This window comes from Haliotis rufescens, unplaced genomic scaffold (assembly GCF_023055435.1).
Source record: "Haliotis rufescens isolate VD_foot unplaced genomic scaffold, xgHalRufe1.0.p SCAF_5, whole genome shotgun sequence".
Taxonomy (NCBI): domain Eukaryota; kingdom Metazoa; phylum Mollusca; class Gastropoda; order Lepetellida; family Haliotidae; genus Haliotis; species Haliotis rufescens.
Genome location: NW_025964223.1, coordinates 53,295,380 through 53,311,783, shown reverse-complemented (window position 1 = coordinate 53,311,783; position 16,404 = coordinate 53,295,380). Strand labels below are relative to the sequence as shown.

The 16,404-nt window shown below is 41.0% G+C and overlaps 1 protein-coding gene across 4 annotated transcripts; it reads left to right on the top strand.

Moving 5' to 3' along the window:
* The first annotated feature begins 247 nt into the window (after positions 1-247).
* LOC124126326 lies at positions 248-16,067 on the top strand. Of its 4 annotated transcripts, none has more exons than XM_048383959.1 (6): positions 248-329; positions 3,255-4,437; positions 7,091-7,335; positions 10,725-10,868; positions 11,541-11,564; positions 13,815-16,067. In XM_048383959.1, the coding sequence occupies exons 2-6, from the start codon at positions 3,294-3,296 to the stop codon at positions 14,256-14,258; spliced, it is 2,001 nt and encodes a 666-aa protein (XP_048239916.1). In that variant the 5' UTR covers positions 248-329; positions 3,255-3,293; the 3' UTR covers positions 14,259-16,067. The 4 variants fall into 4 exon arrangements, with proteins under 4 accessions (XP_048239916.1, XP_048239915.1, XP_048239917.1 ...); XM_048383958.1 differs by having other exon boundaries at positions 250-333; XM_048383960.1 differs by having other exon boundaries at positions 250-333; positions 11,541-11,580; positions 13,815-13,951.
* Positions 16,068-16,404: the final 337 nt, after the last annotated feature.

Sequence of the window (16,404 nt, the reverse complement as noted above, 5' to 3'; positions counted from 1 at the left end):
GATCTGTAAGACAGAGGGGGCATGGGTGGCCCAGTCGTCTAAGGCGCCGCGATTCGCTGTGCAGAGTTGAGTCCCTTGGGCATGCCAGAAACCTATGATTGTGGGTTCGAATCCCGATTCGCCCCGATTATGTTTCTAGGTTTGTCAGCACCATAACCGTGCTCGTGGGTTTCACCGAAGTGGTAAGTTGAAAAGATATGTAGTATTACTAGTTGTCAGTAAAATACTCTTCAAGTATTTTGATGACGTAGAACGCAACACATCCCTATTTCCCAGAACGGGTGCATCGTTCCACAGAACCACCTTCATCGTCGTGTCATGGACTTGACGTAGGTCTGTTGGTTTATGAATGGACATATCTTTTTTATAATTTTAGCTCCAAAATGACCGACCATTCTCTTCATAAATACACATAGACTGAGCTGTTGGCAATTTGAAAGGCAACTATATACAGTAGATTACTGGTTATATTTCATGCTGACTTCATTCGTTACTGCACGAGATGTTGACATTGTGACATTGAGACAGACACACACTTGAAGAAAGGACACTTGATCATTTGTAATTGAAATTAATCTTGATGATGTTTTTTGCTGAAATTAGTTTCTTTATAGACAGAAAGTTGAATATTTGTCCTTCACGTAACATGGTAATAGTTATCTAAGATTCAGTAGCTCACCGATGTCAAATGTATACTATATCCCTGTGTTATGGGTTTCCGGACGCTAAAGAAACATTCCTAGTTTTCTCTCGAATCACATGAACAACTGTATAACATCTCAATCACTTATAAAAGACAACTTTCTCTTAAAAACAAGTCATCATCTGAGTATTTACAATGTCTGTGTGATGCTACACTCCTTGTTACAGGAGTTATCGTGATAAACATGGCAATATGAAAACATATGACGTCTGAAAACCTATGATCTGACGATATGTCTGCTATTATGCATGTCATGGTGTTTTGTTTCTGTAGTTCCTCTTGTTCTGTTAATGAATACAGAAAACCCTCAGGGATTCTGTGTAAGAATATACATCCCCAGCAACCAAAACATGTAAGATGCAACAATAAATGTATCAGTGGGTCAGACTCATTTATTTGGCTCATCGTATTACAATTTTGTCGGGGCAAGGGTGGTCCAGTTGTCTAAGGCGCCGCAATTCATTGTGCAGAGTTGAGTCCCTTGGGCACGTCAGAAACCTATGATTGTGGGTTCGAATCCCGGTTCGCCTGATTATGTATCTAGGTTTGTCAGCACCATACCCGTGCTCGTGGGTTTCACCGAAGTGGGAAACATCTGAGACCTGCATCACTTCGGGCTTTCTTCCCTGATACGCCGTGATATAACTGGAATACTGTTTAAAGCGGCATTAAACCCAACTCACTCACTCACTATTACAATTTTGTGGATAATGCTTATGATGTTTATCACCATTTGGATTATCTGGCCCAGACACAGTTATTTACTGAATCACATCATAGAGCTGGAGGATTGCTGTGTGTGGTGTTAAACAAAAAAAAACACACGAAAGTTAAGAACCTATCAATGTGGAACATGCTGGGCCAAAAGGCCTAAAATTCTCTTTAACAGAGGACCCGTGAAGTTCAGGGGTAGAAAGGGCATTCTGCAACCCTTTCTTGCGTATTTCTTGTCGTAAGATGCGACTAATAGGATTGGGTGGTCAGACTCACTGACTTGGTTGAAGCATGTCATCGATTCCAATTGTGTGGATTGATGCTCATGATATCAATCACTGCATTGTCTGGTCCAGACTCGAATATTTACAGACCGCCGTCATATAGCTGGAATATTGCTGAGTGCAGCGTTTAACAACAAACCAACCAACCAACGGAGGCTTCAGATATTGATAATCCAAGTCTTAGGCTTAAGATCGTTTGAGGAATGGGGAAAGTTTGTTAAAAGCTGAGGTGTAATTACTAAGTATTCACTAATTTTTCGGTGTGATCAATCACTTACTGTTTATCATGCTTACTGGTACTGAATGTCATGATGTTAATAATGTAATGACAATGCGACAAACATGATGAGGTTTAAAACCGTCCACAGCAGTTGCAAGAGTGTCACTTTGCAGAGTTGCCTCCCTCAGTCCAGCCAGAATCTGCTGATTATAGGTTTCGAAACCCAGATTCCTAGTGATTGCCAATGACTAATATCCTTTATCAGCACCACACCCATGATTGTGAGTTTCACCAGGTGGTAATTGTCTATTACCTGCATCACTTGGGGCTGTCATCCTGACAATGACATGCCATGACTTAAACATATTCATCATAACACAGTTCAAAGCAGCATAAAACCCAACTCATAGGCTTAAATCGAACCAGTTTTTATCATTTGTGATTTTGATCTCTTGGTCTTGATTATGCTTTATATGAAGGACATGCTTTTATGTGTGGACTTGATTATAACGTCGCCTTAATGACTGTAAAATATAAATGTGGATGTTTATTTTAAATCTTTTTTTTTGTTTTGTTTCACGGCGCATTAAGCTCTGTACCAGCTCTGTGATGACTGCCTGTAAGTAATCCTGTCACATACATTCTTATGGTTGCTGGGGACATATTCTAATCTGGAATCAGGAAAAGATGGCTGCTGACAAAAAAACTCCTGGGAGGCAGGTGGTTATCCTGGAAAAATAAAGTTTAAGACCTCTGACAGGCCAAAAGGATACAATCTCATTAAAATCAAATCTTAGTTTTCGCTACCACTTAACAAAGATCTGAGGACATCCCATTACGGGTCACGTCAGAACGACCTTTTGCGAATTTTGACCAACCAACGAAATGACAGACAAGAAATCGACATGAGCCAATCAGAAGGCAGCTTTCTTGAGCTTTACGACACTAGTTTCAAACTGTCGACTACGCTTCGAAACATATTTTGACGTATTCTCGATTAAAAAATTTGAAACTGATAAGAAGAAAATTCTGGAATGGCTTATAGATGGCCTAGATTGTAATGGATATAATCATAAAACCTGTAACTGTCGTTCGGAATAACCCGTGTTAAATATTTCGTGGTTGCATGATTAGAAAACACATTCAGACTGTCACTTTCATGATCTGGTAAGCGACGCTCTGATTGGTTGGATGAATGGTCGTTCTGACGTGACCCGTAATGGGATGTCCTCATATCTTTGTTTAGCGATAGCGAGAACTAAGATCTGATTTTAATGAGATTGAAAGGATAAGACTGTAATATTGCTGACAATGTTGTTTTTCTCTTTTTCAGAAGTCACAGAAGAGTAGGTAGTCGTCATTCCCTAAAAACATGAGTGACACTGAAATGCCCAGTCCAGACAAATCGTCATCCAGCCCAACACCTGATAGTTTCTTGTATGAAACGAAGTACATTGTCTTAAGCTTCCTCAATCACTTAACCCAAGATGGAGAGGAGCAACAAAAAGAACATGACTCACAGAAAAATGTCCGCCGGTACGCAAGACACTGGAAGACCCAGTCGCTGCCCCCCTCCCCACCAAAACAAAGAAGGAGGCAAAGAAAATCTCTCCTATCTGAAGACAAATTTAAGCAGTTTTCATCAGATGAGAACCTTCAGCGTCACTTCAAGCCTGAACCCGGGCCGTCGTACAACAGCTGGGATCTACCCATATCTCAGATACGGAAAAGGTCCCTGAAAAAATCTCATCAACAGCTTGGTGGTCAGCATTCTCTACCGCAACAGAGGCTAAGCGTGGAATCAACAGACTCTGGTAAATCGACAAAATCAGCACCAGCAGGTAGTGCTCCAGTTTATCAGCGGAGTCTTAGTGACAACAGTAGTCAAGATGGCAGCAGCTACATCAGCGATGCGGACGACGAACTCGACACTTCACAAGGATCAGCATCAAGTAGTTTGAGAGGGTCTAGGAACAATGAGTTTCTGAAGAGTTCGGGGCACCATCTACGAGTGTCCAGATTGTCAACTGTGCCAAGTGAGTCAGAACCCGAACCGGATGCCCAGGCAGATCAAAGTGCCACGCAAGAAGCTGATGTGCTAACACTAGATGTAGAGGATATCGCTTTCGACTTGAATGATGAAGAACGTGGGAATGTTGTGCATGCAGCAGATGACGATGGTGATGTTGTGGATGGCTTTACAGACTCTGACGTATCAGAACTTGAATTAGATGAGGCAGTGGGGGAAAAGGGGGATAGTGAGGAAGAGGAGGGGGGGAAGCTTGGAATGGCAGCAGGAGGGTCGGAAGCAGCTGAGATAGCTAATGGGCATGCTTCTCTGGCTAGAACCTCTCCAGTGCAAAGGTCAAGGAGACCAGACAGATCGGGGTTGTATCTTGACTTGAGTCGTTGTTCATTCGTGACTCCACCTCAGGCCGATGTGACGGCGGTGATGGCGTCACTCCATGAAGAGCTTCAGGAGGAGATGCATTCCCTTGAGTCGGAGGTTGAGGACGGTGAGGCTTATATCAATAACTTTTGCACCCTCACAAGGGCCCCAGTCAGTGCAGAGATTTATGTTGCTACTAGGGATGGGTATTGGAGGTTTAATGTGTGTCACAATATTTTGCAATGCACAAGGCCTTATTTTGATAGGTATCACAATATATTGTAGAACTCTAAATGTTTGATTTAGAAGCAATTTAGAAGATAAATTGAGGTACATGTATGAATTAAAGTTCATAAATGGAATGAAACAAGATGCTGGTACAACATGATGTTTACTCAGTCAATAAATACACAGCCATCTTGGGGCCCCGGATGCTCGCTCCTGGGCAGCAAATGCATGTGCCCAGTATATAACATTAATCCCAATTTGAAATCACCCGATATATCGAGCTTGAAAAAATGATATTGTGATACGTATCGTGGAAAGAATGAAATTCAATTTACCCATATTCCGGTAATACCTCACACCCTAGGTCTGCCATAACTTAACAGTCATACAGCCCTGAGGGAATTCCAGGTTAGAGTAGGTCCCTCCAAGCTATGCTGGTCGTAAGTGATCAACAAATGGATCAGGTTTTGCTCGGTTAGTGAGTTGGTTGATTGCGTGTCATGGTACCCTGTCAGTGTGGATTGATGCTCACATTACTGATCACTGGAATGTGTGGTCTCGTCTATTCACATATTGATCACTGGAATGTGTGGTCTTGTCTATTCACATATTGATCACTGGAATGTGTGGTCTTGTCTATTCACATAATGATCACTGGAATGTGTGGTCTTGTCTATTCACATATTGATCACTGGAATGTGTGGTCTCGTCTATTCACATATTGATCACTGGAATGTGTGGTCTTGTCTATATACATATTGATCACTGGAATGTGTGGTCTCGTCTATTCACATATTGATCACTGGAATGTGTGGTCTCGTCTATTCACATATTCATCACTTGAATGTGTGGTCTTGTCTATTCACATATTGATCACTGGAATGTGTGGTCTTGTCTATTCACTTATTGATCACTGGAATGTGTGGTCTTGTCTGTTCACATATTGATCACTGGAATGTGTGGTCTTGGCTATTCGATGCTCATCATGTCAATCACTGGATTGCCTGGACCAGACTCGATTATTTACAGACAGCAGTCATATAGCTGGAATATTGCTGAGTGCAGTGTTAAACAACAAACAAACAAACAAACAAACAGCCATAATGTAAACAAGGGTCACACTGCTCTGTTCAAAACAACCTTAGTGCTATGACTATTGTAAGTCTATGTTAAGGTATTGGAGTTACAATCACCTAAGATCGTTTTGTACAACGTTCCACAATGTGATCTTAGCACTAAGATGATCCCATACTTTAACAAAGGCTTACGATAGTCGTAGTGCAAAGATCGCTTTGTGAAACGGGGGCCCTGGTCCTTAAAGCAATCTTTGCACTAAGATGATATTAAGTCCTCTTTTTATAACTTGACTAATGACAGCTATGATTGCTTTGTGAAATGGGGCACAGGGCTTTAGATATTAGTCGCTAGTCAATAACTTTTGCGAAAACAGCTCTTGACAAAAAGGTTCTAAGACTGATGAATTGAAGTTTTAACTACTGTCTCAACATTCTGGAATCAGTTTGGTCATTAATCATTATGGATAATGTATGTGCTTCGTCACTCTGTGACTGAAACATTGCAGATTCTTTCACACATTTTAGTTGAGATTTTGTCATGACTCTTGAAATCACAGCAAGGGTGACGTGCACATAAAGAATCTTAGCAAAATGGTAATGACCCGTGGAGATCTGGGTTACAATTGGTCTTCAGTAACCGTGCTTGTTGTAAGAGGCGACTAATGGGACCAGGCCAGGTGGTAGGGTTGCTGACTTGGTTGATGCATGTCATTGTATCCCAGTTGAGTAGATCGATGGTCATAATGTTAGTCACTAGATTGTCTGGTCCAGCGTATTTACAGACTGCTGTCATGTAACTGGAATAGTGCTGAGTGTGGCTTTAAACAATAAAAATAAATCATGGTGTATTTGTGGCAGTAAATTGTCACATCCTTACTGCTTCCTCATCTGTACGTCATCAGAGTGTATTCTTGTACATGTTTGGACCCGTGAAGATCCCACGCCTAATGTCATGCAAACTTAAATGATAGTCTCCTGCATCGAAGGACTGAAAGATTAAAATAGGTTGTTGCAATGAATGATAAGCATGTATATCGTCTTCAGCAACGCATGCTTGCCGTAAAAGGTGACTATACTTGTCGTAAAAGGCGACTAATGGCATCAGGTTGTCAGGCTCGCTGGCTGGAATATTGCTGAGTGCGGCGTTAAACATGTTAAACAACAAACAAACAAACAAAACTTGTACATGTTGGGATAACGTTGTTTTTTTGTGATGGAATGAATTAATTTGAAAAGTGTGAGAAACTATTGTAAAATTGTCAAGTCATTTGAAGGATAGAGTAATATCGGTCACAAGCTATGAAAATTATTGGACAATTGTAAAATAGTGCTGAACAGCATTTAGCTAGTCCTTGTGAATTAGCCTCTGGATAGCAGGACAGTGTTGGTACATGTATCATAATCTGCTAAGGAAGTAAATACTTGTAATAATATGCAATAAGAAATGGGGAATAATTTCCTTTCAATACATTTCAGCTTTCCGCTCCCATCGTGTCCCCAGCATGTCGTCCCCTTTCATGGGCCCATCTGGCCCTCTGACCCCGCATACGGAGGCGGCTCAAATCCTGGCCAGGATCGGGGACGAGATTCAGGAAACACATCTAGCCAAAGTGGAGTTTGCAATAGGAAGACTGTTCACCAACCAGTCTGCTCTAACATATGAAGCATTCCGAGAAGTCGCCAGATCGGTCATTGATGAAAACATTCCAGGGTGGCGACAGGTAGGGGAATATTGGATGTTATTGGTTGCTACAGGTGGTGGATGAAAACATTCCAGGGTGGTGACAGGTAGGGGAATACAGGATGTTATTGGTTGCTACAGGTGGTGGATGAAAACATTCCAGGGTGGTGACAGGTAGGGGAATACAGGATGTTATTGGTTGCTAGTGGTCGAGGATGAAAACATTCCAGGGTGGCGACAGGTAGTGGAATATTGGATGTTATTGGTTGAGCACTATAGGTAGAGGATGAAAACATTCCAGGGTGGCGACAGGTAGGGGAATATTGGATGTTATTGGTTGCTATAGGTGGTGGATGAAAACATTCCAGGGTGGTGACAGGTAGGGGAATATTGGATGTTATTGGTTGCTACAGGTGGTGGATGAAAACGTGACAGGTAGGGGAATATTGGATGTTATTGGTTGCTACAGGAGGTGGATGAAAACATTCCAGGGTGGTGACAGGTAGGGGAATACAGGATGTTATTGGTTGCTAGTGGTCGAGGATGAAAACATTCCAGGGTGGCGACAGGTAGTGGAATATTGGATGTTATTGGTTGCTACAGGTGGTGGATGAAAACATTCCAGGGTGGCGACAGGTAGGGGAATATTTGATGTTATTGGTTGCTACAGGTGGTGGATGAAAACATTCCAGGGTGGTGACAGGTAGGGGAATACAGGATGTTATTGGTTGCTAGTGGTCGAGGATGAAAACATTCCAGGGTGGTGACAGGTAGGGGAATATTGGATGTTATTGGTTGCTACAGGTGGTGGATGAAAACATTCCAGGTTGGCGACAGGTAGTGGAATATTGGATGTTATTGGTTGCTATAGGTGGTGGATGAAAACATTCCAGGGTGGTGACAGGTAGGGGAATATTGGATGTTATTGGTTGCTACAGGTGGTGGATGAAAACGTGACAGGTAGGGGAATATTGGATGTTATTGGTTGCTACAGGTGGTGGATGAAAACATTCCAGGGTGGTGACAGGTAGGGGAATACAGGATGTTATTGGTTGCTACAGGTGGTGGATGAAAACATTCCAGGGTGGTGACAGGTAGGGGAATACAGGATGTTATTGGTTGCTAGTGGTCGAGGATGAAAACATTCCAGGGTGGCGACAGGCAGGGGAATATGGGATGTTATTGGTTGCTACAGGTGGTGGATGAAAACATTCCAGGGTGGCGACAGGTAGGGGAATATTGGATGTTATTGGTTGCTACAGGTGGTGGATGAAAACATTCCAGGGTGGCGACAGGTAGGGGAATATTTGATGTTATTGGTTGCTATAGGTGGTGGATGAAAACATTCCAGGGTGGTGACAGGTAGGGGAATATTGGATGTTATTGGTTGCTACAGGTGGTGGATGAAAACGTGACAGGTAGGGGAATATTGGATGTTATTGGTTGCTACAGGTGGTGGATGGAAACGTTCCAGGGTGGTGACAGGTAGGGGAATACAGAATGTTATTGGTTGCTACAGGTGGTGGATGAAAACATTCCAGGGTGGTGACAGGTAGGGGAATACAGGATGTTATTGGTTGCTAGTGATCGAGGATGAAAACATTCCAGGGTGGCGACAGGTAGGGGAATATTGGATGTTATTGGTTGCTACAGGTGGTGGATGAAAACATTTCTAGGTTGGCGACAGGTAGTGGAATATTGGATGTTATTGGTTGCTACAGGTGGTGGATGAAAACATTCCAGGGTGGCGACAGGTAGGGGAATATTGGTTGTTATTGGTTGAGCACTACAGGTGGTGGATGTGTGAAACTTGACAATGCAGCTGGTCCTTATTAAGTGTTGGGCAGGGCCAGCATTAGAAACTGGCACTAGTCCTATGGTCCTTGCCAACTGCCCAATAGTTACAGTATCGTAAGGACTAGTAGAAATTTGCTATTTTTTAGGGTTTTCTATATGTTATCATTATAAGGATTAGTGGACTAAAAATGTTAGTTTCTACTGCTGAGGGGACAGAAGGGGAGCTGTCCTGAATTGTTTGTATAACGCCTCACTCAGCAATATTCCAGCTATATGATGGCGGTCTGTAAATAATCAAGGCTAGACCAGACAATCCAGTGATTAATATCATGAGCATCGATCCACGCAATTGGGATACGATGACATGTATCATCCAAGTCAGCGAGCCTGACCATCAGATCCCGTTAGCTGCCTCTTACAACAAGCATAGTGGCATTTTACGGCAAGCATGGCTTGCTGAAGGCCTATTCTACCCCGGATCTTCACGGGTCTCATGTTTTGAAATGCAAACATTTACTACACTTGAAAAATTGCTTTAATGTACTGGCAAGATTTAACATTTTTAAACTGGTTTATCTAAGATTCAAAACTAAGTGGCTTTTGCAGTCAATTTGGTCCAAAATTATTCTTTTCAAAATTGGGATATTAAAAAGGCTTATTTCCTTTAATTCATCATTGATTTACATTGTATCTTAACATTCAGTGTAATACACTTGATACAGTAATTGTGATATTGATAATGTAACACTAACTAATACCACCTCTGCCCCTGTATTGGATTGGTTATCAGTGAAAGACACGTTACCTCAACAAACCATAACCTTTAATGTGAGATAGCTACGTGATAAATCGCAAAGAACACTCAAGAACGAGGCATGGTTGATTTCACGATAAGACATTGTTCTATCATGACGGTACTTCTGGAGATTCCAACAAGTGCTCACAAATTGATGTCATTGTGAATTGGAAAACATTAGGGTAGTGAGTTGTTTCCCTTGGATGTAGCTGGGTAACGCAGACAAACGCAGTGGTCAAATGATTACATCCAAAAGTGGGCAAGATATTGTAATCAGTAGGGTGAAAAGTTACAGATAATCGATGTGAGAATTGTGAGAATATGCAGGAAATACCAAACTTGTCCCCCGTTTATAAAATGGACTTGACCGATATTTCTGAGATCAGATTTTATTCAGGGTCTCATCATTATTTACATAGGGCTAAGTATGTTTAGAGCCTGTAAATTTTGTAATTTTGAGGTTGTGAATAATGTTGAAAATCTCATTTAAGAATAAACAAAATACACAGAGAGAAAGATTTGTTTATTTACAACAAAACACAAAAAACCAATGACCGCAGGCTGCGCTCCTCATGGTTTGTTCTCCCTGCAGTGTTTTATTGTCAAGACAACTCCTCTCTGTGTATTTCTTAATTAGTGACCAGGATTTATGAAAAAAAATTCAATTTCTTTTTATCCAATTTCGGAGGTTTTCCTTACATTTGCGGAATATCAGTCCCTGAATAGGTCAAGATAAATGCCTTTGTATTTTCTTAAAATGAATTCCTCATCTTCCTCAACCAATACAGGCATCAGTTGCAAGATTCTGAATGACACAGATTGTTCTGCGTGTTCAGGTTGCCTTGCTGCTGCTGTATAGTCAGGGCGTGGCGTTCAGGATGGCTACGGCAGGAGGGCAGGGCATCAGTAATGTGGTGGACTACTCCGTCAAGCTGCTGGCCGACCTGGCTGCAGACTTCATCATCCAGCAGGGAGGATGGGTAGGTACTGGGAAGCCTAGTCTAATTCCAATGTTTTTCGCATGCCAAAAATGTGTTCAGTTCCTAAATAATTTGACAAAAGATTTGGATATGTTTTTTTCGTGACACAGCAAATGCAATATATTCACTGACAAATCAGCCTTTTTTTGTTGATGACCTACTGAGTGATGGTCCAGAATGAGTTTTTTTTCATGTTTGTTTAATGTTGTAACTCTTTTAATTGCACCTTAGCTGAAATGATCTATGCAAATCTACAGTACACATTCTTTGAAGCGTTGTACATAATTGTGTCCCTTGGGCGTGCCAGAAACCTATGATCGTGGGTTCGAGACCCCGGTTCGCCCCAATTATGTTTCTTGGTTTGTCAGGACCATACGATCCGTGCTTGTGGGTTTCATTAAAATTGTAAACGTCTAATACTTGCATCACTTCGGGATTTCCTCCCACATCAACCCGATACACTGTGATATTACTGGAATACTGTTAAAAGTGCGACTCACTCATTATCAAATTATTTCTAATCCTGCTGAGACTGTCTGCAATTTTCTTCTTGTTCTACTTGTTCCCGAATCCCGTCACACAACACCCAAACACTCCCCGACCAACATGGTTGCCTTGGCTACGGCTGCATGTGTCACCAAAATACATGCCTTCAATGTTTCTCCAATCAAGTTTGAGAGACTTCAACATGACAAGGTGCTTTTGGATTAAGGTGAAACTTGATCTTTAGGATAGATATAGCTAGAATATTGCTTACTTAAGCCTAACTAACCATCGGGCACATAATGTGCCCTGAGTGGGAAATTTTGTCATATAAACATGTTTGTGAAATTTACCCCTGGTGGTTCAATACGCCAACTTATTAGGTCGATCAAATTTCGTACCCCCATCGATTCTTTACTCCAAGAGTATCAATTCATCATGGATTGAGTGTTAGTTAATTATAAGGGGTGACTAGCAGTTGGATCAACTGACAATCCAGGCATATTTCAAATCATTAAAACAATATTGTTTTTTCTGTAAAAAAGTAGTGCATGCAAACGAGGCTTTAGTTCCTCAATCAATCAGGGACACCCTTTTGGGATTCGGGGTTAGAATTGGACAACAGAAACCTATACTGGTCATAAGGAATGTTGCTCTCAATATTAATCACTGGATTTTTATACCCCCGTTTACGAAGTAAATCGGGGGTATATAGCGTTCCGTCTGTCCGTCCGTCCAAGCTTTTTTACGGCCTATATCTTTTTAACTATGCACCCTAGCTTCACTAAACTTTCTACACACATTAACCACAATGAGTACTTGTGCCTTTTGCTAGTTTGAAGATTCTGAATTTTTTAATTTTTGTCGTTTCCATGGAAACATTAAGAAACTTAAACTTTTAGGGTGGGTGTTTTGTACGGCCTATATCTTTTTAACTATGCACGCTAGCTTCACCAAACTTGCTACACACATTTACCACAATGAGTACTTGTGCCTTTTGCTAGTTTGAAGATTCTGAATTTTTTAATTTTTGTCGTTTCCATGGAAACATTAAGAAACTTAAACTTTTAGGGTGGGTGTTTTGTACGGCCTATATCTTTTTAACTATGCACGCTAGCTTCACCAAACTTGCTACACACATTTACCACAATGAGTACTTGTGCCTTTTGCTAGTTTGAAGATTCTGAATTTTTTAATTTTTGTCGTTTCCATGGAAACATTAAGAAACTTAAACTTTTAGGGTGGGTGTTTTGTACGGCCTATATCTTTTTAACTATGCACGCTAGCTTCACCAAACTTGCTACACACATTTACCACAATGAGTACTTGTGCCTTTTGCTAGTTTTAAGATTCTGAATTTTTTAATTTTTGTCGTTTCCATGGAAACATTAAGAAACTTAAACTTTTAGGGTGGGTGTTTTGTACGGCCTATATCTTTTTAACTATGCACGCTAGCTTCACCAAACTTGCTACACACATTTACCACAATGAGTACTTGTGCCTTTTGCTAGTTTTAAGATTCTGAATTTTTGAATTTTTGTCGTTTCCATGGAAAACATTAAGAAACTTAAACTTTTAGGGTGGGTGTTTTGTACAGCCCTTATCTTTTTAACCATGCATCCTAGCTTCATCAAGCTTGCTACATACATTTACCACAATGAGTACTTGTGCCTTTTGCTAGTTTAAAGATTCTGAATTTTTTAATTTTTGCCCATGGAATCATGGTGAAACATAAATTTTGGGTAGAGTTTTTGTACAATCCATGTTTACAATATTATGTATCCTAGCTTCAAACTTGCTACATTAACCACTATGATTGTTTGTTATCTTTTATAAGATTCTGAAAGTTTTCTCTTTTGCTGTTTTCATGGAAACATGATGGAATTTAGAAATTTTGATGACTGGTTTTGTATAGCTAATATATTTTCCAAAATTGTTTCCACACATGTAGATCATCATAAGTATCTGTGCTTTGTGTTAGTTTGAATTTATGAATTCTTTACCATATCTGTTAAGGCTAGATGGAAATTATTAATTTATTGATTTTCTTATATGATATTGTTCCATTTTCGATGTCATAAATCTCCAATTATGTGTTTTTATATCAACAATTTTTGGCCCTTTTGATGATTCTTCTTATGTAACTCCTCAATCAAATTTTTATTCAAAGGTGTTCATGGTGATCTACTTCCTCGTAGTGAACACTGGTAACATGGGAGACTTGGGGGTGTCAATTGTCACTGGAACTCAATCTTAGTTTTTAAAACATTGAAGTTAAAACTATTTACTATTTGTTGTTGACCAGCCGGGATAACAGGGGTCTGTGAGCTTTGCTCACTTCTTTCTTGTCTGGTCCAGTCTGCCTTCGTACATCAGGAATATTGCTGAGTGGGGTGTCAAGCTACAAGGACACTCCGTGTCATCAACCTTGAAAGTCATGACCCCATATTTACGTTGTTTCAGAGTGGACTGGTGTCAACAGAATCAAGCAGCTCATGTGTGACATCGCCAGAACCCAACAGCCATCCTGCTGACCCCCTCGCCCAGGGCGGTGTATCTGTCACTGCACCTGCAGCAACTTCCACATCAACAACTGCACCAGCCCAGGCAGACGTCAGCACACACACTCAGGACACATCACCAAGTCCTCCTCAACATTTAACAAATGGAACAGATTATGTGGACTTTCCATCTGATGCACCAGCAGACTCAGACAATTTTCAGACTGTCACCAGCTCTTCCCAGACGTCTGCCGACAGTTCCAGGGGAAGTAACTCTGACCAGACAACCTGGTGGCCATCCATGTTCTCAGGGAGTAGCAGTACGAATTACCTGAAAAAAGTGTCGGCCACACTGGCTTTAGTGTCTATCGGACTTGGACTTGCCATTGCTTTTATCAAGAGATGAGGAATTGTGCAGTTTATAAATTGTTGTTTTAGGGTGATCTAATCACCAGCCACTGCCACACATCTCCATTTCGTTACTCCAAGACTATCAGGTCATCGCAGATTGAGTGTTAGTTAAACTAATGGGGTGACTAGCAGTTGGGTCAACTGACAATCCAGGCAGGTTCAAATCATAAAAAAAACAATATTGTTTTTCTGTGGAATCAAATGTTATGATGTTTACTAATCTATCAGAAAAAATGCAGTTTCACTCACTACACCGTTTTGACATAGACTGGACATGGGTTCCAGACAGTGGAGCATGGTCCCCTGTGAATTAAGGAACCTTTGAGAGCAAGCACTTTAATACATGTGTAAGAAGGTTGACTTCAACACTGCCAATTCAATGCTGTATCTCCACGTGCAGAGTTGCGTCCCTTAGCTTCCCAGAAATCGATGATCGTAGTTTCAAATCCTGGTTCGCCCTATTTCCAGTTTAGACAGTACGATACTCATGCTTGTGATTTTCACCAAGGTGCTTGTCATGCTTTCCTCACACAGCGTGATATAACTGAAATACTGTTCATAGTGGTGTAAAAACAAACCACTCACTCACTCATTTGTGCATGAATGTTTCCAATAGCTTTTGAACCTTTGGACTACTGTCATTGTGTGTGGCCTTTGCTGGAGGATCTTGGCCCAGTGGTTCATGTGTTAGCCCATCATGCATATGGGTACAGGTTCTGTGATCCAGGCTGGTTTTGATTCACGTTTTTAATTCTTGTAAAGATTTAACATCACATGTACAGGAGTTACCTCCCTTGTTGTCACAGGATGAGAGTAATCAAGTATGATATTTTTTCACTAATCCATTTCTTACTTGATGATGAATTCTCATTGTAAACTCTTGACTCTAAATTTGGTCTCTATTGACAAAGATCCAAATTAGTGAGAGTTCTGTTTTGACAGATTCCTCTATATTATGATAATACTTAATTCCAGTGCTGTTTGTTTCATTCAGGCCATTTTTCTTCACATCAATCTTTTAGTAGGTTCGGTCACAGGCCCATTCTACATTACAATGTTATATGGAGAGAGAACATTCACAAGCCATCAAGCAACATACAAGAGGCAAAAGCACATTGCTTTATAAGTGTAAATAGCTATATTTTGAATAATGGATGCATTATTTCACGACATTAACATATCAAACCTATGTAATATAATCTATCTTGAAGTCAAAGTGATATTTTAACATATTGGGTCTAACATCAAATTTCATATCATGTGGGCAGTCCAGGTTAGAATAGGTCCCCCGCAACCTGTGCTGGTTGTATGAGGTGACCACATGGATTGGATCTTGAAGCTTGGAGATTTGGTTGAACATGTATCATCATACCCCACCTTTATAATAATAATAATAGCTTAATGTAAGCCAGTGGTAAGACCAATCAGACATCCTGTCTGATGTATCAGATACTGTAAAGCTCCTTACAGGGATATCTCTGTGGTCAGGAAGGTTAATGAAGGTGGCATGCCGTGGGGTGGAGCCTGCTTCTTAACAAGTCACAGTCACAACCCTTTCAATGTAAACACACTTGCATGCTGTTTAAGTTGACACATTTATTTTGTTCATGCTAGGCTAAAAAAAATAATAGTCATGGCTCCCAGGCACTGCATGCATTATCATAAAGCCAGCCGCATGTTTCTTTTTTGTCCCCCGCCGCGCGAAAGCGCGAAGCGGGGGATATAGTATTCACGACCGTCCGTATGTCCGTCCGTACGTCCGTCCGTACGTCCCACCTGTTTATTGCCGTTTATTGGAACTATGGTGTATATACAAATTCCGCAGACACCAGTCGGTTTTGGTGACCTTGATCCCATTTTCAAGGTCACAGCAGGCAAATCTGCTTTTGGAGTTGGAAAATGGTGTTGCCGCGATATCTCAAGAACTAAACACTGGATTGTCTTCATATTTGGAACTATGGTGTATATACAGACACCGCAGACACCAGTCGGTTTTGGTGACCTTGATCCCATTTTCAAGGTCACAGCAGGCAAATCTGCTTTTGGAGTTGGAAAACGGTGTTGCCGTGATATCTCAAGAACTAAACACTGGATTGTCTTCATATTTGGAACTATGGTGTATATACAGACACCGCAGACAC